Genomic DNA, 27,954 nt, shown 5'->3' with positions numbered 1-27,954 from the left:
CACCATGATTTCTGTATACTAAGATTAAAAACCTTTAGCCTGGTGTTCTTTGCAGCCATCCTACGTGACGACAAGTATTTAGTCATTAAATGTGACTACTGTAGTTAGAATTTTCTTCTTTTCCAGTTTAACTGCTGAAAGTTAAGGTAAAAATTGCGTCAGGACTCCTTTAAGAATGAGAGGGCAGCCTCAAAATTACACACCCTATACAATCCGCTAGTGAATAAAGGGTTAAACATCCAAGTGATAAGTGCCACGATTGCTGTGAGACTAGCAGGACAAAAACGGGTGCATGTGTTCTTTCAGCATCTGCAGTATCCTAACATGCATCTCATGGATGCATTATGAATTGTCCCTATAGTTTTGCAAGCTACAACATAGTGCACAGTTAAGACACTGTGAAACAAATACATGATTCTGAGTTTGCGTATAATATTTACAGCAGTCTTACAAAGCCTACTGTTTGTAGAAACTGACATTTTTGCAGTGAGAATAATGCAGTAAAAGAGAACAGCAAATGCTGTTCACCTCCCATAGACAGTCTGTTTTTCTCCATAGTGTTCAGTTATTTCTTGGTGGCACCAACGTCAGATGATTCGATGCTAATTAGCATCTCATTCTGCTTGGGAGTGAAATGCTGTAGTTCCTGTGAGTTTGTAACTACTTTGACAACGTAGAAATCTCATCTGTTCTCATAGCATCAGACAGGAAGCTAAGTTCATTGCACAGTGTCTCGTACCTGAAGGCCATCCGGATTTGTGCAACATTTGTCTTACGAATGTCATTTCCCTCTGGCCCTTCTTTACAGTAGTTAACCCCTAAGAATTTCTGTTTTTCCTGTGAACAAGATAAAGCATAAAGGAAGAAGTCAGTTCAAATGCTTTGATTTATTGCATAACTGAATATGTAGTTGAGTGAGTCCAGTGGAAGTGAATAGAGCAACTTTAAACAGCTGGCCACTGACCTTTACATCAGGGTCTTAATCACTCGTGGAGATTTTAAGGTCAGTATAAACCCTTGTGCTAGCATTCAGACTTCACTACTACGTCTTTCTAATGAGAGAGAGGTCAAAAAAGAGACATAGGTTTCTTTTTTGTTAATTAGAAGTTTGCTTGAGGAAAATCACTACTTGTCACTAGGGCATACTAGAAGGAACAAAACAGTGCAATTGCAGAGCCCCTTCACACTGCTTGAAAGGAGCATTTGAAAAGGACTCAGAAGAGAGGATGCTCTAAAACAAATCTTAGAGAGCTTAAATCCACGTCATGGATTTATAGGAAAAAAAATATGACTACATATCTAAATAGGACACTTTTAGTAGTACTTCTTGCTAGCTAAAAGCGTGTCTTGCTTAATGTCAGGCAGATTATTTTTACTTACTGCAAGACAAAACTACTGGCAGAGGGATATCAAGGATTAAAGATTTGGGAGTGGAGGAAGAAATGAGTATGAACAGGCACCTGCTTTCTGCACATTTGGGGAATTCCAAAATAAAGCTAATGAGGAAAATGTAACTAATACTTCCTTTATGTGAGGAGTAGCAGATACTTTGCAAGTATTTAGGGAAAAGAAGATAGGGATGTGCACAAGGATATCACATAAAGACCTGCTTTTCAATTTTCAGACTGTTGGCTTCTCGCTTTCTGCCCACCCTAATATTCACTCCAAAAAAAAAAGTTTCAGCCCCAGTTACCTTATCTGACAGTCCACTCTGTAGCACACTGTTCCTTGCTATTTCACATAAGTCACAGGTACTTAGTTTCCACACCTGGGCTGCAATAGCATATTCCTCCATGAGTGCTTCCTGTATCACCAAAATATGTTTGGTATCAATTTAGATATAAATAAAGTGTAAATGTGGATACATGCTCATTACTAGTTAAAGGTTTGTACATGCTCTTTAGATAGCTGTGAAAACTTAGAGGCTTAAGACTTAACGTTACAATTAACGGAAAGGACTGTTCATTTCTAGCTTCCAAAGGGTGACTTAAATAATTAATAGATACTGGGGATCCAGTTAACTTAGCCTAAGAAATTGCAGCCTGCATTCTCTGTCCTCAAAGGCATTTATTAGGCAATTACAAATGAGATCCCAGGGTATACAGACACCTTGGAGAACCTAGTCTTAAATCTTTAATGGGCAAGTTCCATAGACAGAGGGCAGGGCAGTTTCTCACTTCAGACCTTCCCTACAAGCAGGGTGATGGATCTGACCCTAGAGTCACCGCAACTGAGGATGTCCTCGCTACGTGTAATTCAGGCGGTGCTGAGTTACTTCCATGCAGAAAGCCCCACCAGAGCTCTCTCCTCTAGCGGAGGCATGTCTAGGGCAAGTCTGGGCAAAGCACACCCAAACTTGGCTCATCCTCAGAACTCAGACACTTGAGCAATGGACACTGTGAGGCACAGTGTGTCTTATGTCAGTGCTGATCACAAAATCAAGGCATCGTGGCAAGCAGTGGCCAGGAGTGTCCTGCCAGGCCACCCAAGGGCAAGAATCAATTTCAGTTCACTGAGCAAACAGTTTATGTGATCTTCAGAGACTCCACGTGGTATTTTTGTAATGTACTTCCCCACATTTATTAGTAAGGAAACTGGACTTTCCTGGCACTCTAGAGGATTGTTTATGAAGGCTCAAACCTCCCCTCCAGCCTCATCCTTCATTCTATACTTCAACAGCCAACACTGGAGAGGCAAGAGTACAAAAGAAACATAATTAGGAAATCAGACATTTCCCTCTGAAACCTAATAGTGAGAAGTAGACTGAGAATGAGGAAGAACAATGAATGAAGTGACTAAAAGGCATGACATTTTACATCCTAAGCAGTTATATAAAACAGATTTCAGGTCATTTTGGGCCTATGTAGTACTGTTGTCAAATTCAAAAAACCAAGCGATTTTTGCATTTCTTACCTTTGTATAATGAAATTGCATAGGATCATCTGTAGAGAGAGAGACATGAAGTCCCTTATGTAGAAATTCCCGTAGTGGGTTTTTTGAGTACTCCAGGAATAGACTATTGTTACTAAGTGGAGACATGGCAATGGGTATTTGTGCAAGATAATAAAGATACTGCAAGACAGGACTCTGCAAGATAAAACACAGGCTGCAGTTAGTGTTACAAGATTTCCCTTGAAGAAATTGGAATAACATTACAGAGGGAGAATGAAGGCCAAAACATGTTACAATGACACTGAACTTCTTCAGGTTTAAGAGTCTAAACATTCTTCAAAACCATCTGCAGTCTTGTCTTTTAAAAATGTGGTGACTTCACTGTAGATTAAGAATGGTACATGACTAGTAAGGGTGCTGCATTTGATACTAGCGGTGTATCTCCATCTCCCACAAAAGCTGGAAGCCACAAATAGTGACAGATGTATCAGAGCTGCTAAGCAATTTGTTATTTTCAAAACTGCAGTCCAATTTGAAGAGCTTAATTTAAATAATACACAGTCGCCTCATCTTTATTCATTACTATTTCTGGCTTAACCAACCGGTGAACCTGTCTGCTATGCCAGGTTATCCCACCACGATAATCCAGAGTGAACAGGACAGTACTCTGGGTCAGGTGCTGCCTTATTACTTTACGTCTGCCTCATTCTGGGAGTCGCTGGTTCAGAGCACTACATCCGACACGATTTTAGGCAAAACTTAGGAGAACATTTTGGGAAGAATTACAGTAATCTCGCTGCAAGCCTGCCACCCACTGACCAATTATTTTAATGGCCTGCAGATGAGGAGTTTTGCATTATTATTATTTACTGATAGCCAGGAATAGCATTTGTCCTAGCTACAGCAATCGAGTTGTATATAAAATATTACTGTGTTATATAGCTACGTTAAATTTCATGATCAATTCATCCAATTAATCTAAATACAGATAATCAAAAAATGTAATGAACTTTTCAGTGAACACGACTGCCAATTGGAAAATTTAAAGCAGGGAGCTCTCCTGAGCTCACTCCTTTCTAATCAAAGGGAAGAGTTGCTTGTGCCAAGTTAACGTGGGGCTATCTAGATAAAGTTAGTTTGGTGACTGCCAGAAGCAGATAGTGATCAGTTTAGATGAGCGTGCAAGCAGTACCTTCTTCAAGAGCAGTCCATGAGAAATGTTGTCTGCTGTCAGGAAGGCCGACACGAGGTGTGTGATAGACCCAGCTTCTCCACAGTGAGGTCGAAACAGGAAAGTACACATGCCTCTTTCCCTGAGGAGATGAAAAGCAAGTTCCACTTAAAAGAAATTATCGTACTTCACCTGATATGGAGATAATTATCATTAATACAAGAATTTAAACAAATGACACTACAGTTTACAGTGATATCTCATCATGCCTAGATACTGGCCTAATGAGCCACTGTCTAATACAGCAGGTCCCTCTGCCCAAGCCCCTTCCATCATCTGACCTGTGCGTGTGTTTCTTCGTTACTTTCCCAGTTACATCTCTTAGCAAGGTGTAACTATTGGATGTGCAGCCACTGAACTGATTGCAGTTGAGGGAACTGGCAGATGTAAAGCCTGGTGCAGCCTCTAGCTACAGAAGAGCTACATTTAAAAATAAATAAACAGGGGAAGAAGGAGAAGTTCATTGCCAAAAGTAACTAACACTTCACAGTGTGGTGTCAACCTGCCACCACACCAAGTTAAGTGTAACATAAAACCACTCCCTAGGAGTGTTAGTTATTATTCCAGACATTGGCATTTCTGTAAATCTTTTATATGTGTTATCAATATTAAAAATGATGCTGGTTTCTAAATTATCATGCAAACTTTGGAGGTGTTCAAAACTGGATTTCAACAAGGACTGCTGGATTATGAAGCAGATTGAGGAGATATGCTCACTAATGTTTCACCTAAAAGAGGATCTGAGGATGTAATCCATCCTTGCTGACTTTGTTAATAGTACTGTAAAGCAGAGAACTGTAAAGCAGTCCTCCAATGGAGAGGCTGTGACGGCTCAAATCCTTAGTGTGTTCAACAGGGTGAGCAGTACTAACTCTTTGATGAGTTGTTTATCTCTCACCTGACTGTAAAGATGATTTTATGATTATCTGGGGAGATTTTTAAACAGTAGTTGGGAGTGATTTTGAGGTAAAAAACAAACGTGTAAGTTCTGACAGAATTGCTGTTTTGGAAGAAAAAGGAAAAGAAAAAAAAGCATACACTAAAGAGAACGTAGAGCAAAGCAAGAGGAAAGAAGGAATAACTTTAGTTCCATAAAGGAAAAGACACGACTCAACAGACAGCTAACAACAAGGCCTGTCTGTCACAAGTACAAAGCGGTCTAAAGTGGCTGTTTTATTAAGAGTTTGATTACATAGGGTAGTAGAGAACAACATGCTTCAGGTAGCAGTGGGAGAGGAGAAATAAAATTTGGTTTGTACACTTGAAGAAGGCAAAATTTCTGACAGTTTCTGCACCCCGTTTAAGAAAATGCCAAAACATCTTATTTGATAATAAATCAACTCCTGGCAAGTGAAGTGAAATGTCAGTGGATAACTTCACTGTGCCTCAATTTGAGTCAGTCCCACAGATCACTCAGCAAGTCAGCTATAACGTCAGGAACATAACCTCAGGTTGAATTTTAGGCTTCACTGATCCAGTGCTGAAATTTGTTTCACAATCATGATTTCATACTCAGTATGATACATCTCCGCGTTACTTGCCTAGACATTGGTATCAGAAGTGGTAAAACTGAGTGAGTCAGCAAGCACCTTAAAGTCAATTAGCTAGAAGTGTGGTTTATAATTATGGCTTCCTCAGTGACAGCAGCAGCCCTTAAACCAACATTTCACAATGCATCCTTGATTTCAAATCACCAGGAGGTAACAGTTTACCAAGACGTGTGTTAGATCTGGAAATCCACTGCAGATCTGAGCAAAGGCCAACCAAGTCAGTTTTGTGGAGTTTCTCATTTTGTTTGATCAGATGGAAGAAATTCACAAAAGATAAGCACAGATATCAAATTAAAATATTAAGCTGATGCCTTTACAGTTTCTGAGTTCAGTCTGCAGTTAGTGTTTTCAGAATGAGTCACATACTCCCCTTGGACTCCTTAAAATCCCTCAAGGTAACCATTGCTTCCAGTGATGTACAGTCTAGTTACAAATGTGCATTGAGACCAAGATTACTAATTGATTTTTCTTCCTGGAGATGTGTAACAAAGAAAAATGACTACTTACTTCCTAAGGTTGTTCAGCAACATGATGTTGACGTACATGTAGTACAAATAATAGCTATATGGGGGATTCTTCTCACTGGTCCAGAGGTCAGGGTTAAGGCTTTTGTCAGAGAACATGTGGCCACTATGTTTGGATTCATCATCAACACTGTCAAAGCCAGTCACCTGGTGGAAGAAGATTCACAGGAATTAGTGTTTTTAAGAAGCCAACTCTGATGTTTCTGCACAAAGCATATATATTCCTCTTTGTTCCCCTCCTTATGTTAGCTAGCAGTCTTCTTGTTTTGCTCTCCTACCATCCCACATCATGCAGATAGCAAGAACTGTATTTTCTCTGCAGCACCACCTATATAGCAACACTTGCTCCAGAAACTTGTCTTAGGATGAAGCAGAGTTTGCTCATGCTCACAACAAGCATGAACATGGCACGTTCCTCCAGTTTTGCAGGAAAATGAGAAAACAGAAAAAAAATGTCCTGTCACTGATGCTACAGTGTTCTGAAGTGCCCCAGTGTAACAGAGAAGAACAGTCTGGGGGGAGGAGAAAATAGAAAAGACTCCTAAGGAAGATTCCTGCATCTTCTGAAACAGAGAAGAGGCCCTGAAGTGCAAAAAGCCTTTAACAAGGACTTCAAAATTCACTTAGATACACACAAAAATTCTTCAAACTCATCTGCTCTGTTATTTGAAAAGCAGCAGAAGGCCAGAAGCTCCCAAGAAATCTTAAGTTCTGATCTGGGATGCAGTCAGAAATGTCGTTCTTAATTAAGTCCCATCAGCTACATCCTCAGCTCTCTGTTGTACCCTATCAGGACCTACAGTTGTTTCCCTTCACTTGCTTCATTTTGGGAGGTGAGGCCCAGATGCAGGCTCAAAGTACATATCTCAGGTTAGGATGTTCCCTCTGCACAAAAGCGTGTGAACCCTTTAGTTGTTCTGGGAGGACAAATAAATAGCTGTTGAGCTGTTTTAAAACAACAATAGCTGTACTATGAAGGAGAAAGGTACTTTCACTGTCTGGCAACAGCTGTGTTGAGCAGCACAGGATCTAAGACAGAAAACGCAAGCATACTTACATATTTGAGGAAAAGATGTAATTCTCTGTGGTCTTTGGGATTGATTGTTGCTTCAAACAAAGGCACAAAAATGTTCTCTAACATCTTTCCAAAACTAGGCAGAATATTTTTTGACCTAAATATATCACTGAAGGGGAAAAAATACACACAGTTGTGACTATTCTTTTATCAGCTTATATTTTTCTTCAGTTTTCACATTTCCTTTTATTTCTGTTTTTATATCCTAATGCTTCAGTTCTGCCAGGTCTGAGAAATCTAAAGTTTATGTCAGAACAGGAACTGTCTCTGTGCTCTGTTCCCTGCACTGCCTGATGCTGTGCTTCATCCAGGCTCTGCTGAAGCTCCCAAGTGCTCCAGAAATAGAGACAGTACGCAGTGGTAGGTGCCATCTCAAGAACAGCAGCTTCTCTTACAGCAATCCAGCTACTAGAGGAGATAAACAACCACCCCTCACAAGAGCATTTTCCAAAGTCGTAACTACTTTAAATGAAAGTAAAATGTTCTGGTTTAGTGAAGCTTTCACAGAAGGGAGGCAGCACTTCAGTATGGCATTAAACGCATGACTTTATGGATGTGCTGACTCCGCTTTATGCGTAGAGAATTGCTATGCAAGAAGTTTTCCCACTAATGAGAAATACACTCAGATCTGTGTGACAGTGACAGCTTTCTCTACTTGTATTCCAGCTCTGCATTTTCAAAACATGAAGTTCAGCCATTAAGGCTGGCAAAACGATCACAGGAGACTATAATAGCTACAACATGCAGCATCAGAAACTCAAGCCTTTTAATAAACGACCTGAAGTCCCAAGGGATGCTTAATAACTAAGAAGCACTGAAATCAACTGCAGCTTGCAAACTGTAACACTCCAGGTCGCCTTTCTGAGTTCACTGTCACTTAGACGCTGATCTGAAGACAGTTGGATGATAACGGTTTTGCAGAGCATTTTCTGCTTCCTAATGGAACTCGAGAGCTGATTGTTTTTAACTACTGAGTTGCATTTCACCTTGCAATTGAATGCAGCTCGATTTCATCCACTTGTGATTTTTTTGTTTTAGTACCTTCAAATTTCAAAGGACTTCACAGCTGAATACAGAGTACATTTAAACTCCATCTCCTCCTCCACCCCCAGAGTGTCAGAACTGCAGCAGTGGTCAAGAATAAATTTCCCAGGCTGCTGCTTATAAATAGAACTATAAGACAGCGTATGAGCCACCTCAAATCAGAAATATCTAACCTAATATCAGAAATCAAAACCAAATAATTGGGATGATTTCAAACTCTTAAGACTACTACGAGCTTCTGATTACTTACTAGATTCTGGGAACCTGAATTATCCAGCGCATGTTCGGGGAATAGACTTTATGCTTAATGAACCACTTTGCCAAGTTGAGCCATTCATCTGGAGACCGTCCATAGATGGATAATCGTGGTTCTGTGTACTGGTACTTACTTTCTTCTAGTTCCCGGGCTACTTCCTATTGAATGATACAGATATTTACTTCTGTACAGATACAGAAAATCATTAACAGCCAGAAGTATATTTACTGCCATATTTTCCTCACTCCAGACATAACTCTATACCATCATCCTTTAAAGACAAAGTGAATTGCTCGCCTATCGAATCTTTTTTAATTATTTGAGGGGGAAAGTAGTTAAATATGCTGCCAGAGTGCTATTTACATATAACTAACTGTACCACCTTCAGTGAGAGAACAACATTCATGTGCTGTTAATACTAATACCTTAAGATGTACATTTAAAATTGACAAATCAAAATGATGCTACTTCATACTGTAGTGACTGCATAAAATACACAGAACAATGGAGAATCTGACCCAGAACATCTGTTAGTAACTAATTTTAAGGCTGTTGATCTCAGACAAGCAATTTTGTAGATCTGTGAGTAGTTGATTTCTAGTTCATGAATACTAATACAACTAATTCTTGTGTTGGAAGGAGCAAACTTGGAGCCTGTGCATGTCCATGCAGACAGAGATTTATGTCAGGTTGCTTTCCTAGGTCCTCCTTCCCTAGCAACTAACACCAGGCAGCTACATCCTAACAAAACATCAAGGCGGTGATTTAAGTGTTGGCTGCTTTCTGTTAGCTTGAAACCATACACTCTGCTTTGAACTTATGCACAGGTTAGAGCTCATACAATTGTTCTGGAAGCAGCAGTGGCTGACTTGGCAGAAGGCTTTTTCTGGTCAATTGCTAGAACAAACTTAATACTTGGGAATAACTAAACCACAGTGCTGACCCTAGATACAGTTATAACATCAGAAATCTCTTAGAAAACCTCATTTCTCTACAGCTGGGAAAGCAAGAGAATAATTTACCTTGACCATACGAGCAAAATATTCCCCACCAATGTAGTTCTCAGTTTTCAAATACAAGTCCCTCAGTTCACTGGCACCAACTGGATTGTACTTGGAATTGAATTTGTCAAATCGATGAAATGTTTGACGACCCTACAGGAGGAAAAAAAAACCCCACAATAATTACAGAAATTAAATATACGGATAGGTTATACATAAAATTGTCTAGCAATAAAATGCATAAAGAAGTCTACTTCACACAGTTTATGTGACTTAGCATAATGTACAAGTTAAAATTCTAAAAGCGACTGTAGAAACCAGCATTTCACATGTAGAAAACAGATTTTTCTCTTTTGTTTTTGTGTCTTACTTACTGCGTGGACATCTAAAGAGTCTACAGTGAGGTCATATGGGTCCATGTGAAGGCTTTCAAAGACTTGCTTTAAGGTCATCTTCTTGCCTTTTTTCTCTGCAACAATCCTGTCTGGCTCCGTTTGATATGTGTGCTTAATAAACCTCAGTAAGTGTTTCTGGTTCATGCAAGCAGCAGCATGGATATGAGTGTCAACCTGAAATCAAAACAAGGTTAATTGTACTCCTTGGCCATATACTGGAACAAACTTTGCTAATTTGTTGATGTCAGTGGCAGCAATGAATACTTGATACTTCCTTAAAGAACACTCTGATCCTTCAGTATCCTTCTCCTTCATCCACAAATCAGTGATACCCATCTAGTTGGAGGTGTAATGACTTAGATGCCAATCTAAGTCACTTTGGTATTTCAGCTGTGTGAAATGCCTCAGCTCACTACAGTTATAAGATATTCATAGGTTTCTATCACTGTTTTTTCCAAGTTTAACCATAATACAGCAGTTTGTGATACCGATAGATTTCTCATTTTCTTCAGAGCTGTTTACGGACTGTGTGAAGCACAGGCTTCACAGAAGGTCTTTTTTTTTCCTTTTTTTTCCCCCTGGAATTCTAATAAAAACAAAAAACATAAAATAGCTTTCACAGATCTGTGTTTCTTTTGTGAAAAGCTTGCACTGCTGTTCGAGCAGCCTATATTAGAACACAATCCAAAGAATCAACTGATGATGTTAGGAAGTTTGTTAGTTTCTGTTTTCAGTTTAGGTATGTGCAATGAATAACGCAGTCCCCTGGGAGGAGGAACGACTTCAGCAACACAGATAAAGAACAGAAGAAAGAAAACCAGAAAAAAACCTCTTCAACTTCTGCTTTTATAAAAAGGCAGGTAATGCTGGTAATTTAATGAGGTCTAAGTGTCTGAAAGGAAAGGACTGGTCTTAGCTGGGGTAGCAGCATTAAGGAAGCAAGCAGCACAGCAGTATGTTATGCGTGGGGCAGCAGAGGAGCTGTGCCAGGTTACATTTGCTTTGAATTTCCTTGAGAAATCCACATTGAACAATAGAATAACCCAATGCATACACTAGGCAAAATAAAGAAACATCTACCAACAAATGGCTAACAATTTGAAAACAAAACAACAAAATAAACACAGAAAATAATCACGAAGCACTGTCCTTATCAGATTTCACAAGTGACAAAGCAATGAGCACTACAGTGCTGGGGACTGTTGGACAGACTGAAGTTGCCCTTCTGTCACGGTGTCGAATCTGAGCAGAAGCAGATTCAGCTCAACCCAGATGCCACAGAGCCAATGTTATCTGTGAAGCTAAAAGGAGCTAGAAGGGGTGCTCAGCCTCCTCACAGAATAAAAAAGAAGCTTCAGAGCAGAAATACAATCATCTTGCCCTTCTGCACAACACTGGTACAAGGCAGCTGTCAGATGCACTCAGTTTTGAAATCTACGTTTAGATACTTAATAAAAAAAGACAACCCTCCGAAGAAACGTCACAGAATGAAATAGGAGCTGTAAAAACCACACTGCTGTATGATTGTAAAACAACAAAATGACAACAAAAAACAACCACCTTGATTTGGCTTTTCAAGGAGCCTTTTAAATCTTCCAAGCAGTAACATAACAAGATGTGAAGACTGGAAGCTCACATAAAATGCAAGTTCCTACAGGTACTGCACAGTAATAGTTTGAACCCAATGTTTTGTGGTTTTAAGATGGGAGAAACAGGTAGAGATATTCCCAGCAAGAAAGACACAGCCTTCATGCAGGGAGTCACACTAGGAGGAGTTCTCTTGCAGCTACAAGGACACCCTGAAACTATACCTTTGCAAGGATTCCCATCCAGAACAGTCTAGGAAACTGCAAGCATGAGACCAGCGTGTTCCCCTTTCCACAGTGACTTGGTCTGCAGCCTTCACTTTCTACCAACAGAGGTAGTTGACATCCTGATCTAGTTTTCAGGATCAGGATAAAATAGACCATGGAATACTTGAATGAATGACACCCATACTTCTGCAATATAAACCTGAGCTTATGCTGTACCATACAGTTCACAGAAATGCCACTGTTTTACTTGGCACATGTCTTTAATTTGCAGTTCATACACAGCCTTATAAGGATAAATCTGTTTCCACATAGATGCTAATAGCATAGGTAAAAACTAGGACGTACATACATTGAGCCCTAAGGATTAACATTTAATTGTTGATCGTTGCCCAGTTCAAATGTGCTAGCTCAATTCCAGCTCAACGTTATAAAGCTAGAAACATTCCTGTCTCACAAGGTACACTCCTAATGCACATCCCACTGGATCCCCAGCTCACTGATGTGTTCATACTGTGATGGCTTTTCAAGGAAGGTGCATTAACCTCTTAGGTGAAGCTTTTGATTCTTTACTTGCTGGTCTGTAATAGGCATGAAAGGAAGAAGATACAAAATACCCTGCCCTAGAGTAGCACAGAAAAGCTCCTGGCAGATGAAATAGTCCCTAGAGCAGAGCAGAGCCCCTGCAGGAGCTTGCCTAATTCATGCTCGTGCCATCTGGAGCAACCTGAAAGCCAGGAGACACGGGAGATGTGAATCCCTGTGTCTCCAGCTTCTGCTATGGTTGTACTCGTTGTAAAATACACAGAATCAAGCCCTATAGCATTCATGTGAATACAGAAACAAATTACTATTGAAGGGGATAAGTACTATGTACAGTGCTTTGAAAATACAAAATACTGTTTTGACAATTAACAGGTGTAGGGCGGCAGCACATCTAATGCCAACATTGCAGCAGGGGTATACAGAAGTATTCTTGTCTTCTGAATCTGATGTTAACCCACAAGACTTCTTTCCTATTCACTGTAACTTTTACCTTACGTGTCATGACCAAAGTCAGAAAGTAGTCATTGAAAACAAACAAAAAAGCAACTTCCAAACGAATCAAAGTTCAGGCAAGTTATGATACATATATGCATATGGCTGCTCACTCACGAGGCTTTTAATTGTATGACTAAGAGGCAGGTACCTGTTAGCCCTGCTAGGCAGATTCATGTCATCAGTGTGTTGGGAGATCCACTACACAAAGGCTAACACTCAGTTCTGAGTTGGTGTGCTGTGGAGCTACACTCACCTCTTTCTTTCACCCTCAATGCAGGCAACTTGGGAGTTATGTGGTAAGTCAGTGTGGCTGCACTTTGATATGCATCAGCTGCACAGTGTGGGAGGGCCTTGCTAATGGCCAACTCAGAGTCTTCTCTAAAATTAACCCACACAACCAGTTGTCCACCTCCTGGGGGGAGCCAAGTGGAGCAGCCACTGTCCTACCACCTGTGGACTCTCATCTGTGTACAGAAATATTTGTTTGGTTCTTAAAGGGTAATTTTCCAGCTGCGGCTTGATCAGTGCAAAACATTTCCTCTGGTTGCAATCTGATCAAATCCAATACTTCAGATGTACACATACATTTCACTTATTCAAAAGGATCTTTATCTGGGGATTTATGAACTTGATGAGCTCAGTGGAGGAGAATTCTCATTGAACCAGGGGAAAAAAAAAAAAAGGGGGGGTTGGGGGGGAACAAGGGTAAGGATATGGGAATATAACAGTGAACTCCAACTGTCAGCAAATAATGCTGACACAATGCAAAATAGACCTGAAATGGGTGAAAACACCAGCAACAATTACTGCTTTGTGAAGAAATCTCATCCATGGAACTGAAATGTTTTTTCTCTAGTAGTTTCCTTATAAAATGAAGAAGGGGAAGCAAACTAAGCAGCATTACAGTGCTGTGCTTTTAAGGGAAGGAAGCTCCCTTGGTTGTGTGTCAAGAAATGAAACTACCTCCTCGATTCCCCTACCTGTCTGCTAATTACATCCCAGTGCATCGATGCAGCTAGGAACGTAACAAGATGAGGTGGCTTCTTTTGCAGACTTATTTTTTAAGCAAGGTACTGATGGCAGCACGAAATATCAGTTTGGTTTGTAAGATGTTTTTGTTGTTGAATGTGTATTTAAACACATTCATATTTTCAATTTGAAGTGAAATTTTTATTCAAAATATATGCAATTGTTCAAACTGCAGACTATTATCTGCCTGAAAGCAGCAAAATCTTGAGCCATCTGCAAGTGAATTAATTAAACTGAATTAAGACTCCATGTGGATACTTTCATTCACAATCCAAGTGAGCATAATTTGATTAATAGTTTCACTCCTGAAAACAATCTACATACAATTAAGCCCGTTTGATTCTGAAGAAGTAAACAAAAGAGTTTAGCGTAATCGATTTAAGCTACTTCCATTCAGGTGATTTTCCATACATTCCCAGGTAGTAAAATTAACATCACAATTCAGTGGTGTACACACAGAACTTTGTGCATCTCATCTACACCTCACACACAAAAAAGCAAAACTTGGCACTCCTGCTCAAAACAATGCCATGCCTCCAATCCATTGCACACTTACCTTTCTCACATTATAAAAGTCTCGATGGGGATTGCTCTTTAGTTCTTTAAATTCAGACATTTCATTCAGCATCTCGTGTAAACTAAATTTAGATTCTAAAAAGTTCAGCCGGCGATGACAGTATGTCTTTCTGTAAAAGAAAACACAAAAAGTGACTAACTTGGAACTGCTTGTGTATTGAGTTCAGATGGAACCTGAAAGTTTTTAAGTAAAAATAGATAGTATATATTTAAATGAAATCTAAGACAAATGACTCCTTTTCCTACTGGTTAACAAATAGGAAAGTTAATTTCCAGTATTACTTCAGACCAAAGTTGCTAGTGAAAACTAATGAAATAGAAGCAGGCTCTGAGCACCTGACCTAGCTGTGGGTGCCCCTGCTCACTGGAGGGGAGTTGGACTAGATGGCCTTTAGGGTCCCTTCCAACTCAAACAGTTCTGTGATTCTGTGTAACCATGCTGTTATGTACTTATTAGGTACTTCTAAGTTGTCCAATTATTTTATCATTCCAGCTGGGCCTAAGTTGCACTCCTCTTAGTGAAGTATGACCACAAAAAGCAAAAAATAAAAATAAAAAAAAAGGTAATTAGGCTAGATACTAGGAAGAAATGCTTTCCTGTGAGGATGGTGAGAAACCGGCACAAGTTCAATACAGCACATGACCTTGTACATAACGGAAACATCCTGTGTACACTTCACTATGAAAATTAAGATTTTTTCTCCCAGTGTCTGTTTGCTTTTCAATGTGAATACAAGAAACCACGTAAAATCTACTATGGTTTCACTCCTCGTGGCTTAGAAACACAACTATTGTATAGCTACATTACTTTTTACTTCTTTTTTCCCCCAAATACTTTCATGTGCTCTTCTTAAGAATACCTGCTTTTTTGTTCCAACTTGCCTACTCCTCCTACTGTTCCAGCTTCCCTTTCATCTCCTGTTATGTTTTGCATTCTTTTTAACAAATGGCAAGTATTTTTCTCTTCACCATCTGTCAACTCGTATCAAATCTACAATATTTTGATAGTGCTATTACTATTATAGCCTTCTTTTCTCTGCTTCATTGTTGGCAATCTCTCCTTAGCAAAATAGAAATCCCATAACGAATCTGGAAGTCCAATTCATAGTATTTTTAGGTTATATTGTTATTCAACAAACCAGAAATCTGAGAAGCAAGGACAGAGATTTCACTAGTATAAGCACAGCGAAGATTAAAGAACAATGGATTCTTCATCTCCAAGCAAGTCCACGTGTGACAGAAAAACTGACAGGAAAGCACTTGCTACAGAGAAGGAAATCAAATAGAGTACAAAAAGCTTATGCAACAGGATTACTGAAAAGACTTTTTTCCTTTTTGTTTGTGTTTACTTATCAGAGAGAGTGAATCAGCCTGCAACCACTTAATCTGAAGAAGCAAAAGGAGCAGAAGATTGCTCCCACATACACAGAGCTGCTGAGGTTTCTAACACGTTCTACCAAACATTGTCCTTTCTTTTGGTTACCTTATAAATCCTGTTAACAAATGCTGCAGAAATAAGTTTTCAGTATGTCTGCTTTGAGCTTTTCCTTCTTTCCTTTCGGAATATACACCGAAAGTAGAAATGCATTTACCTATTGCAGACTAAAGAAGCATACTCAAGCTTGTTTGGATCTGGAGCGGGATGATAATGGAAAGAGCACAGGTTTTTCCTCGAGTAAGTTCTTGGGGAATGGGACAGTTGTGTTTGGGTCAGCTGCTCTGCCAGCAGAAGGCAGGCAGATTATGCAACACGTGTCAGACACACTGCCAGCGGGGGGGAAAAAAAAACAAAACCAAAGCATCAGGTGTGACTAACTTGGCACATTGTAAATGACTTCATCTCTAGAGGGCAGGAGGAATAGAAATGCAGCACTGGGACCTGGACAAATAGATTAGAACAGGCCAGGTTCCAGCTTTTTCCTGTCCTAGCATAGATTCTTTTCCTTTCCTAGTGTTGAGGTTATAAAACACTAATAGTTCCAGTCCTCAGCTGGAAAGTACTCTTTTAAAACCTGGAACACATGCACATTTTCCCTGTTCACTGGGTAAGGACACTATTTTGTTACAAGTGTGACAGCGACACTACTACAGTTGTTTTATTTCTGGTTTTTAGAGATTTCTTTGTGCTTGATGACCCTGGGAAGCACAACACCTCCTCTGAACGTGCATGCAGCTTTGAAGCACACGAGCCGTTTATACGTAGTTGGAATAAACTGCACTGAGTACGTTGCTGAGCTGTTTCATACGTTGTAATACATATATAGGGTTTCTTTCCACGCAGTAAGAGCAGACATGAAAGAATTCCAGACAACTGTACAAAACCTCAAATTCCACATAGGCCAAAACAAAACAAAAGTGAGATTCAACTTCCAGTTCCCATGCTTCAAGAAGTTTAAGTCACATTTCACTTGAATGGAAACGTTTGGCCCATGTCTTGCTCTTCTGTTGACTGCTGCTCATTCTGGCATGATAAATGGCCATTCTTTTTTTTTTTTTTTTTTTTTTCTTTGATGGCATCATAAACAAATGAAATTTGTCTGTGTGTTCACAGAATGGCTTGAACTGGGAGAGACATTAAAGCCCACACATTTCCAACCCTCTGCCATGGGCACAGTCTCCACCACCAGCTTAGACTGTCCATGGCCCCGTCCAACCTTACCTTGAACACCTCTAGGGATGGGGCTGCCACAGCTTTTTTGGGGAACTGAATATGACAACTTAAAAGTATTAAATTGAAGAGAACCAGCAGCCTGAAGGGGCAGAGAAGAAAACAAAAAACGTACGTTGGACCATCTGCAATTAGAGCAAGAACGTGGCTCAAGTCAAGGGTATAGGTCTCCAGGTCAGGATAGGGCAGACTCCGAGGCTCATTGAGTACCATCATTTCTTTGTTATCATAAACAAATGGAATGCCACCTTTCATCTTGACAACATAATCCAAATTGTCTGGAGCATCATCAAGAGTATAAGGATCTTCATTTTCTTCTGGGGGTGAATGAAAATCTGGAAATACATTTACATGGTATTTACAAGTTACTTGTACAAAAGGCCAAATAATTGGAAAGAGTGCTTTCTGCTTCTTTTCTGTTTCATTTTTAGCTGATCTCGATACATGCATTAAGATGGTATTTTTGGTTAGTACAGAAGGCCTGTTGTAACAACACAGTTCTATTCCAACAGGCTCATATTTAATTGGCATCTCTAAGCTATTAAAGTGATAACCTTTATTCAAATTTTTTAATTATTACAGTCCTCGAAACCAATGTATAAATAGATTTAATAGCATTCTTTATAAATATAGGGCGATACAAGTTTCAAATTAAGTTTCCAAAAGTGTATCTGCTGGGATAGTTGAAAGTGTAGCTGAGATTTTTGACCAGTCTAACAGCTGTTGACTTCACACCCACCTTCATTGTTTTCTTTTTACCTTATGACTCACTGTAGTAATTTTAGATATTTATATTTAAGCACACAGCAATTCATCTGTTCTCATATTGAAACATTAGCCAGAAAAGAGCAGACTGCCCTTCCCATAACCCAGTCATATAGATTAATGCCTACATAGCACGGTCACCTTCTCTTTCAGTCATTGGTGAATATACTTCACTCGTAGTAGAGCCAGAAAAAATGTAAGACTCAGCACTTCTCACTCTGACCAAGGCAATGGTGGTTTTTCATTTATTTCAAATAGTATTCCTTACTTCTTACTTCTGTACAATAGCTTTTGCAGAACCAAAAAAAGTAGAACCCAGAGACAGTACAACACAACTGCAGTTTTCTCCTTGGCCTTCTGATCATGATTAGTCTCAGAAAATACCAGAAACACAGTTAAGACTTTCTCAATACAATTTTGTAATCCCTTACAAAATGAAGTAAAATACATCTCAGCTGTATATTTATGTCAAGTCAACCATGACCATAGGCTCAATCTTTTTAGTCAGAGTCCTTTTACCTGTTCAGTTAAACCAAGACCAGAAAGTAACTATCCACTTTAATCCACCTAGAGCACAAGAATGCATGTTATAAACTGATAGAGTACAAAGATATTCCTAACTATCCAGTTCTAACTTGTACAAATTAAGACACTGTGCAAGGAGATTTTATTAGTAGCATTCTAAGTTTAAAATCATAACTGTAAAGAACCTATTAACCTAATAATAGCTTGGAAATATTCCCCCCAGCAGCTGTTCAAAGATATCTTTCCTGTCTTGAATATTCAGTGTACTATCCTTAACATTCTTTCTTTATGACACATGTTTGAAAATACTTTTTATTCACTCTATTCCAGCTACTGAACTAGAGGGTAACTGATTTGAAATGATTTAAAATATCACTCCATGGCTGAGAATACATTACCAGCAATACAGATGTGTCTACAGTGGCAAATCTGTACCAATCAAGGGTTGCTCCACACAGGCTAATACAAAAATGTGCACTGCTTAATGTACAAAGCTTTCCTGGCATGCCCCACCCAAAGTGACAAATACTGATTGCGACTTAAATTATGGTGAATATGTCCAACCTAATAAACCTTGTCAAGAGGGCAGATTTCATTAACACAGGCAGACTATCCAATAAATGTGATTATCCAGCTTCGAAACCTGACCTGGCAGGCGTGCCATGCCTGTGAAATTACTGACTCAGGGCTTGCTAACTAGCATGTCTGTATCATGCTTCAGTTTACAACGTGGATGAGCTCATCATCCATTTTATTTTAGTATGCCAAGATCAAGAGGAATGATTTTTTCCTTGAAGCCACATCCACAGATCTTTTTTCCGGGAGGAACACATGTACTATGTACCATCTCCTTTACTGGAAAAATGAATATCCAGAAAGGTTTTAGCTTTTAACAGTTTCAAAGTTTCAGATCAGATGCAGGCTTTATAACTGAAGTTCATCAGTGATTCTCCACCACTAACGGAATAAATTACAGAGGCAAAGATACTCAGAAAACATCGTCAAAAAAACCCAACTCACCTTTGACTACAGCAGAGTAAGGGTTTAATTCTCTATTTTAACAAGAAGAACAAAGATATTCACCTGGACACACTTCATCTTCAACCTTCCACTTTTCGTGCTGCATGCTGCACAAGTACTGGGATGTCGTTCTTGGGAAGCGATGATATGCAAGGCGTGAATACTTCTCTCGAATGAGAAGAGCTTTCACCAGGCTCTTGGCAGCTTGTTCATAATCATCAACTGTAACCTGAAAAGCAAACCTGGATAAATACTGACAACAATAAAATGGTAGTCTTAGTCACAAACTAGATCCATGCCAGTAGCAAATATACTAGATTTCCAGAAACACAGAAGTATGTGACTTGATCTTCTCTGAGGTTTCAGGAAGCCAGTGACAGAGGCAGAGTCCAAACACAAAACGCAAAACATGAACACACTCAAAATTTCTCTCCTGCCATATATATTTCCCACACATTCAATGCCTGATGTTTTTATCTATTTACCAATTCAGCTTTTATGAAAAAAAACAAAAACCTATAAGCAACTTAAAACAGCGATGACTTCAAGTATTCTGCGAAACAATCTGTTCAAAGAACGTTTTACAGTTTGTTGCAGAGAATGATAATATTTTTGTCACTTTGCACTGAAAATGCACTCGTTGACTGTGGTTTGGGATTTTTTTGCCCTAGTTACAATAGAGAAAAAAAAATAGTTTCTTACCCCTGCACAGTAGTCCCCACTAATTGAAACCCTCTGAAACTCCGGTACATCATATGGCACCTGGACTGGCAGAAAAGCACTCTGAAGAACTGGTGTGGTAGGAGACAGAGTAGGATTGGCTGATGGTGCTTTCCATTCCTGAGACGGAATTTGTAATGACAAAGACTGAGATCGAATCATCTTGAAACTTTTCTTCCTAGGAATTCACAGTATAAGGCATTAAATGAGCCATGATATAAAACATTAAATACATTGGAAAACAGATTACAGCAAAGAAAATGTCTCCTAAAAAAGTTTACAAGATGAAATCTCTTATATCACAAGAAAAACGTCGGTCACAAAATATTTGTGCTCTAGGCTTTTGACATTCTGCGTTATATTTTCTACATACAATTGCATTACAAATATAGTATGCCATAATTGGTTTTATAGTCACTTAGAAAACTGCTAAGATTTGTTTTGTTTCACTTCTTACAAATTCAGTATCAGCAAGTCACTGCACAGAAAGGAAGTTACGGCTGCTTTACTTACAGTAAGATCAGAGTTGGAAGTATGAGAGAAAGAAAGTGAATGTTACATCAGGTAAGCTGTTGTAAGTTACCATGCTATTACACAAAGATTTTATTTATCCCAAAACATTCAAGATTTAAAATCTCATCTAGTCGTCCAACAACAGTATGCACCAGCATTTCAGATACAGTCATTCAGATAAACACGTAAGAAAAAAGATGAACAGATACAGTTATTGCATGGGTGGTGTTCAATGAGATGAGCAAAAGTCTAGCATTGGTTATCAGAGTAATAACATCGTAAGGCTTCGATATGCAAGTCCATTCCTCCTCCTGAGGCAGGAAATGCATAACCCACACAGGCTTAAAGGCTTTTGCTCTCTCTCAGGAAAATGCAGTAGTTTTGTCTAAGGTGCAAATCATCTGAAGAAGCATGCTTCTTCTGTTTTTCATTGAAGTAATTGTAGGTCTGTATTATCTGTAAAAATTTCATTTATTTTCCTTTCTCATTTTAAATACTCTTATAACAAATAGATAAGATGTGATAAACTGTGATATCACTTCCTTATTTACTGTGGAAATACTCTCTTCGCTCATTTTGTAAATCAGATTCCAACACTTTAAAATGTCATTAAGAACCACTAACAAAGGAGAAGGAATACTGGAATACTCTCTGGAAGCTCTGTTACCTCTGTGGCATGAAACATACACTGGTGATACAAATAATATGAATAATACCCTATGGCCAAATTTCATCCTCACAAGTACTTGCAGCCATCTCTGCAACCCGTATTAAATTCTTGAAAGGTAATGTTGATTCAACTGCAACTGAAAGCAACAGAACATTTACTCATGTAACTGTTCTCTAAGTAAGCTTCAGTCCAGCAGGACAGGGACAAATACTTGTTCTGTTCCCACACATAAGCAACACACATGTAACAGCCTGCTTCCCACAGTTAGGTTCCATCAAACTGTGTTTCTGTACCTAAAGTTTTGTATTAACCTATTTTTGTAAAGCAATTTCTGCACAATAAAAGTGAAACTTAGTATTTCAGGAAGAAAAATACACCAGATAGGTGTCTGAATAACATCTAGATTTGGGAAACCCATTTGCACAACTCAGAACCTAGAGTCTAAGCCCATACCACCTGTGTATCATACCTTCATTCAATTAAACTAGCTCTTCTCCCTTCTGTTCCAGAAACATGATGCCAAATGCTGCCCAGCTGATGGTCTGGAGCTAACAGGGTACGTGTTTAACTATCAGTTTCAAAGCCCTCCTTGTTTGCGTGCTTTTTGATGAGTCTGTACACACCCAAACCATTTGGTGTCAGACTGCTCCTGAGCTCATGTGACTCTTAACAAATAAGTCCAACCAGTGCACTGAAGACTAAGACACTGGGACAGCCTGACATCTGAGTAAGGCACTCTCTCTCTCTCTCTCCGAAGAAAACCATAAACAAAATCAAGTTTGGTTTATCCATTAATCTAATCAAGACAAAGGTGAACTGTATGTTGAACCAGGAAAATAAAACTAGCAAACTCAAAATGTACACTTTTATCCCTGGTAATGGGTAAATTTTCTCTCTTTGAGTGAAGAAAACCTATAAATAATCCCATTATGCCAATCTCACTTTTCAGTTTCTCCCTTGATGTTAAATGTCAAGCTTTTACTTTCATCTATTTTTGGAGACTAAAAATATCACTGTAATTTTGCATTGGTAAAAATTTTCCATTTTTCTTAATTAAATTATATTTGAGGAAAAAAAGTTCATTTGTTTTTAAACTTTGTGAGTCTTATGTTAAAGAATGTATGAGTTTTGGTCACTTCTACCCAGCTAAGTTGTTTGTCAAGTGCTTATGAGCACCATCTATGCTGTTGCTGGAAACACAGCTGAAGAGATGACCTCACCAGTCCAAGCTCCCTAGGATCCATCCCCAAACCACCTGCACAGCACAGAATGATATCATACAGACACACCCTTGGTACCTTTTCACCCCTCTCCTGAGGTAAGGGCAGAATGTTGTCTGTTTCAGATTTCAAAATTAACTCAAACACATTTAAAAACTATTTTCCACTAAGAAAGCTACAGAACAAACCTTTTAGCTGTTTCCACAGACTGCTGTTCTGCCAGTTCCTTCTGAAGTTCCCTTTCCTTGGCCTCTTTCTGCCCAATAGGGCAATCTTCAGGCACGGTGAATAGTGACAAGGCATCTTTGCTGTCTTCTTCTCGAAGGACTTTAGCAAATACCTTCTCTGCTAAAAGTCGCACTTGCTCATCGACCTCAGAGATGTTCAGCTTTGGGAACTGTCTGGGCATCTCAGCTAATAAGGAAGAACGGTTGACAAAGTTATAGTTTTGAGTAACTTACAAGTAGAAATAAGAAATGTGAGAACTACTTTTTTTGTAGCGTGCCTATTGAAATTAAGAGCTTATGGCAAAAAAGCAGAGTCATTGGATGGCTTGGGTTGGAAGGGGCTTTAAAGACCATCTAGTCCTAGCCCTTGGCTGCAGGTCGGTCGTCCCCCACCAGTCTGGGCTGCCCAGGGCCCATCCCACTCAGCCGTGAGCACCTCCAGGAGCGGGGCATCCACAGCTTCTCTGGGCAGCTGTGCCAGTGCCTCAACATCTTAACCACGAAGAATTTTTTCCTCAATCCTTAACCTAAAGCTACCCACTTTCAGTTAGTACTGTTACCCCTTGTCCTGTCACTGCTCTTCCTGATAGTCCCTCCTCATCTATCTCTGAAGAGCCCTTGTAAGTACTGGAAGGCCACTATCAGATCTCCTGAGAGCCTTCTCTGCATAAGCAGAAAAAAGTAGAACAGCTATGCAGGATATAAACTGCTGTGCAATATGCAGCAATCACAGGAATCCACTGAGCACTTTTACTGCATGGACATGATAAACTGTAGATTCAGAACTTCTTGCTATACTCACTGAAAAGTTTTGTTGTGGCTGTTTGATTTTTTTCTTTTCTTTCAATAGGAGTATGGATTCTAAGGTGCCACTTCAGTTGGAAATATAAAACTCTTAAAGGACAGCAGGGTAATCCAAGGAACATTCTGTGGTAACAATAAATCTAATGGTAGACCTACATATGAGACTCACTGTGAAATAGTGCTTTGCTGACATGTAGAAGCAGTAAGTATTAAAACATAAGTCTTGAGTTGCTTTTGAGAACTTCACAAAAGGCAAGGGTACAAGGTTTACTGCAAGCACGCATTCTTTAACGCGTGGTGTTTTCTTGCATCATAAAAATTCCTAAGATAGATGTGTACAGATTGGCCAGTAGATTCCATTCAGTTGCATAATCAAATAAACTTATTAGCAATACAGTGAGTATTGAGCTGTATGTACTTGCAGTGAACTAGGAAATCGCATCACTGTCCCTTCCCTCCTCTGCCACCCCCAGACTTCAAAGCAATTGTAGCACCACAGGCAAGTTAGTAAAGAATGTTGCACATTTCTACCTCACCCCATTCTTTCCACAAAGAAGTCGTGGTGCTGCTGTGAGATAAACCGGCTGAACAACAAAAGTGAAAGTGCTGCAGTTAACACTTTTTCTATTTTAAATTTGCTGTCAGTGGCTCATGGTCTGCTTTTGAACTGCGAGCAGGAAGCAGACAGGATACAGACAAACTCTACTTGACATTTAAATGCAAGATAGGTTTAGTGTTTTCATTTTCTATTTATGTAGCCTTTTGTAAAAAAATATTTCTACTTTGTTACATTCACACTACTGAAAATACCACCTCTAGTGTTTCTTCTACAATTTCAGTACCTTATTTACATTTCATTCTGGTGCGTTGATTGAGTTAATCTGCTAGCATTCTGGACAGAAAAAGAAATACAGTTCTTGCAAGACGCTGTCCAGCACTGCTGGTTATGTGTTTTAAAGCATTTTTAATTATTTCAGTGTGAGTTTGTAACAAAAAGACTCTAATCACTTAAGTTAAAAACAGCAATGAACATGTCACAACAGATGGATCCAAGCACTGCACAAAAGATGAAACTTGGGTCCAAAACTGGCATTGCAGAATCCTTTTTGGTCACAAAAATAAAAACGTTTTATAAGACAGTATTCATTTAAATAACAAGACACATGCTGAAAGCCTGTAGGGGCATGGCAGTTGTTAGTCACAGGAGGCACAACTTATCAGCACGCTCATTGCAGTATTTCTGAAGGCATGCCGCAAGTTTCATATGTTGATACGTGATCCTTTTGATATGTGATCCTGTTGCTTTCAGCCTGAAAGATTCTAATTAATGTCCACCTGTTTTCACAGTTGCTTTGAAAACATCTTCCCTTTTATTTCAAAACAAAAAACAAAAAACATGGCATTAAGAGGTGATGAGAGAAGCACTGGACTAAGGTATGGCAATGTAGCCATACTGTAAAAAAAAATTCTGAGCCCAGTGGACAAACTTCACTGACTTGAAAGAACTGTGGATCTGACTCAATGCAGTCTTTCTTCTTGCAGAAAATTTCTTTGGCAATTAGTACTGAGACTTCCTAAATTAAGTACAGCCACATAACAAACAAAAATACATCCATGCTCAGCTGAATGATTTGATAACAATGCAGCAGGATGTCTTAGAAGCATCCAAACTTAGACTCAGTCTCTCAGTTTCAAACCTCAACGAAGTTATAGCAGTCTTTCCACTGACCTCAACGAGCACAGTTGTCAGCAGCAGTGACTGACATCCAGCTGCCAGCAACAGGGACCTTTCGGGCCACTTCAACCACAGTAAAACCAATATTTTCAGTGACTAATTCAACCACAGTAAGCATGCTAAGGATCTGAGTCAAGTCTGGAAAGTTTCTGCTGTGAAATCAGCTATTATAATATTGTCAGTACAAGCTGCAACAGGAAGAAACCCCACGCCTGATGGTTTATCATTGGCTGAGCGACCATAGCCCAATATAAAGAGTTTTTTCTTGAAAAACTATCATCAGAAACAAAAATGCAGTATTAAGTGCACCGCACAAGGAATCGCATCTTAAGTCATTACAGTAACCCAGGTTAAAGTCAGAAAGTACAGAAGCACAGCCTTCCATGGAGGCCACTGCTGGGTTTTCGTTGTGTTTGTGTTTTCCCTTCTTACAAAAGCCGGTCTCCCGTTCTTCCTTCAAGCAAAAGAAAGGCCAAGGCACAGAGCACTCGGGAAGGAGGGGTCAGCCTCACCGCCGCGAGCTCATGTCACGGAAGGGAGTTTAACAGACCCAAAGCAGCTGCGTGGCACCACGCAGACCGCAGGCGAGAGCGAGGCAGGGCTCCCTTCTCCAGCATCCCGCTTCTGGAACGCTGTCCTTCGCCCAAGGTGAGTGCCAGGGGAGCGGCACCTCGCCGTGCCCGCGCCGCGGGATGGGCGCGGATGGCACAGAGCGAGCGGCAGCGCTCTGCTGTCCTACAGCCCTCCCCCAGACGGGCAGCGCGGGCTGCTCCTCTGCTCGACACCTCCGGGGAAGGACAGGAAGCTATTTCCCTTGAAATAGGGAAACAGACATCAGACACGACGGAGTGATTATTTTAAGAGCAATTATTGATCAAGAGCTCAATGGACGTGAATTCCGAACGGCGCCGACGCGACAGCGCTCCGCCGGAGCCCCCCACGCAGCCAAGGTGACCGGCACGGCGCTGCGCTCCGCCCCGCCGCGGCACTCACCTAGCGCCCCGGGGAACGCCATGCCCGGCTCGGCCCCGTCGCCGGCCGGGGAGGTTCGGTCAGGAGCCGGCGGCGACGAGGAGCGGAGGGAGGAGCCGCTCCCGCCCGACGCCGCTCCCCTGTGCCGCATTGGGCCGCCGCTCCCACCACCGCAGTGCCACCTGCCCCCGCCGCCCCGGCCCGGCCCTTTATGGCAGCTGCGCCCTCGGCCCCTCGCGGCACCCCGCCAGCGCGGCCCGCTGCCTCCTGGGTGGCAGCATCGCGGCGGGGCGGCTCCGCAGCAGGTGGGGCCGCGGGCGGAAGGAGCGCGGCGCGGCGCGGCGCGGCGCGGCACGGGGCGGGGGGGGCGGCGGGCCCGGCCTGAGGGAGACGCCCTGCGCCGGGCGCCGGGAGCGGGGAGCTGGTAACGGTCGCCCTCGCAGGCGGGCGGGGGTGCGCGCCCTGGCCGTACCTCAGCGACGAGCTCCCGCCCGGCGCGGCTCTGTCAGGAGAGGGGAGCCAAGGCGGCCGCTCGTCCCGCGGCTGTACCTGAGGGGCTGCGGCGGCTGCCCTCAGGGAAAGCAGAGGAGGATTTCCGCTGAGCCGCTGCCGCCTCTTGCCTCGTCAGGCTTCAAGGCACAAGTCGCGCCGTCACATGGCTCCCCGCAGCCGGGGGAGGGAGCTCCCGGGGAGGGCCGCCCGGCACAGCATGGCAAGGCACAGCGAGGCACGGCATGGCCCGCGTCAGGTCACCTCGCCTCACCTCGGCTCGGCTCCCCTCAGCTCTCCTCCGCCGTGCCCCGTGCTGGCCGCCTCCAAAAGCGCTTTAACATGGAAATGTTTGGGTCGAGAGAAAACTGCCCTCGATAAGTAAGTTTGCTGTCGGCATACCCCCGCCAGAAGCAGTTTCCACGGCATCCATCCCTCAAGGTGCAGGCACGATTCAGGTGTACATTAAAAAGTAATTAAAAAATAAGCTTAATTAGCCTAAGACAAATAACTGAGGGTCAGAACAAGCATGAGTCAGCAGGAACGATGAATGTGTGAAGTAATTTGACAATGTTTTGTGGACTGTTAAGTCCTGGAGCTGAAAGTTGTAGGGATGTTTATGATAAACTTGGAATGCAGCATATGGGCATTTAAATAAAGGCGTATCTTTCCAGCTCTGGGAAGCAGTGGGAATGAAGGAACTGGAGAACAAGGTCCTCGGGGTGAGGTGAGGTGGGGGAAGGCAGGTGCCCCAACGCATCTCAGGGATCGGGCAGTTCTGTGGCTGCTCCCACCCTGGCACACAAGGAGATGCTCTGCCTGTGAACCTCAGGGTCTTGAGAAATTCCATGACTTCACACGGTTGAGGAAAACATGGAAGTGAAAAGAAATGACAATGCAAATTTTGAGTTGCAAAGACCAGGTCTTCTGAGTCTTACACCAGCATCAACAAGTGTTGACATGATCACATCCATCTGTCAGGGGATTGCAAAATACTAATAAGAAGCTAAGAATTATACCCATGTATGAAACATGAAGCTATCAATCCCGAGCATTTGGAAGTGAGTCAGCCATCCAAAATCATGAGCTTGATTTAAAAATAATGATACACGATACTGAAAAATGTTGTCTCTTGAAAAAAGGCTTATGCTGCTTGTGAATGTTTTTACAACAGTAACATCTTCATTAGCTGCTGCCAGGC

At 41.0% G+C, this 27,954-nt stretch overlaps 1 protein-coding gene across 1 annotated transcript; it reads right to left on the bottom strand.

Annotated features, from left to right (window-relative positions):
* Positions 1–85: 85 nt before the first annotated feature.
* AMPD3 (adenosine monophosphate deaminase 3) lies at positions 86–26,312 on the bottom strand. The gene is made up of 15 exons (XM_065755317.1): positions 26,286–26,312; positions 22,715–22,940; positions 20,106–20,301; positions 19,467–19,632; positions 17,209–17,428; positions 14,406–14,535; positions 9,948–10,142; positions 9,595–9,726; positions 8,567–8,730; positions 7,255–7,381; positions 6,181–6,344; positions 4,085–4,205; positions 2,914–3,087; positions 1,694–1,804; positions 86–837 (listed from the first exon to the last, which is right to left on the bottom strand). Exons 1-15 carry the CDS (start codon positions 26,305–26,307, stop codon positions 661–663), a joined length of 2,325 nt encoding a protein of 774 aa, XP_065611389.1. The 5' UTR covers positions 26,308–26,312; the 3' UTR covers positions 86–660.
* Between the last annotated feature and the right edge of the window lie 1,642 nt (positions 26,313–27,954).

This window comes from Cyrtonyx montezumae, unplaced genomic scaffold, assembly GCF_038088225.1.
Source record: "Cyrtonyx montezumae isolate F1298 unplaced genomic scaffold, pur_monq_1.0 scaffold_10, whole genome shotgun sequence".
NCBI classification, from domain to species: domain Eukaryota; kingdom Metazoa; phylum Chordata; class Aves; order Galliformes; family Odontophoridae; genus Cyrtonyx; species Cyrtonyx montezumae.
The sequence above is the reverse complement of the archived record's forward strand: the minus strand, read 5'-3'. Positions and strand labels throughout refer to the sequence as shown.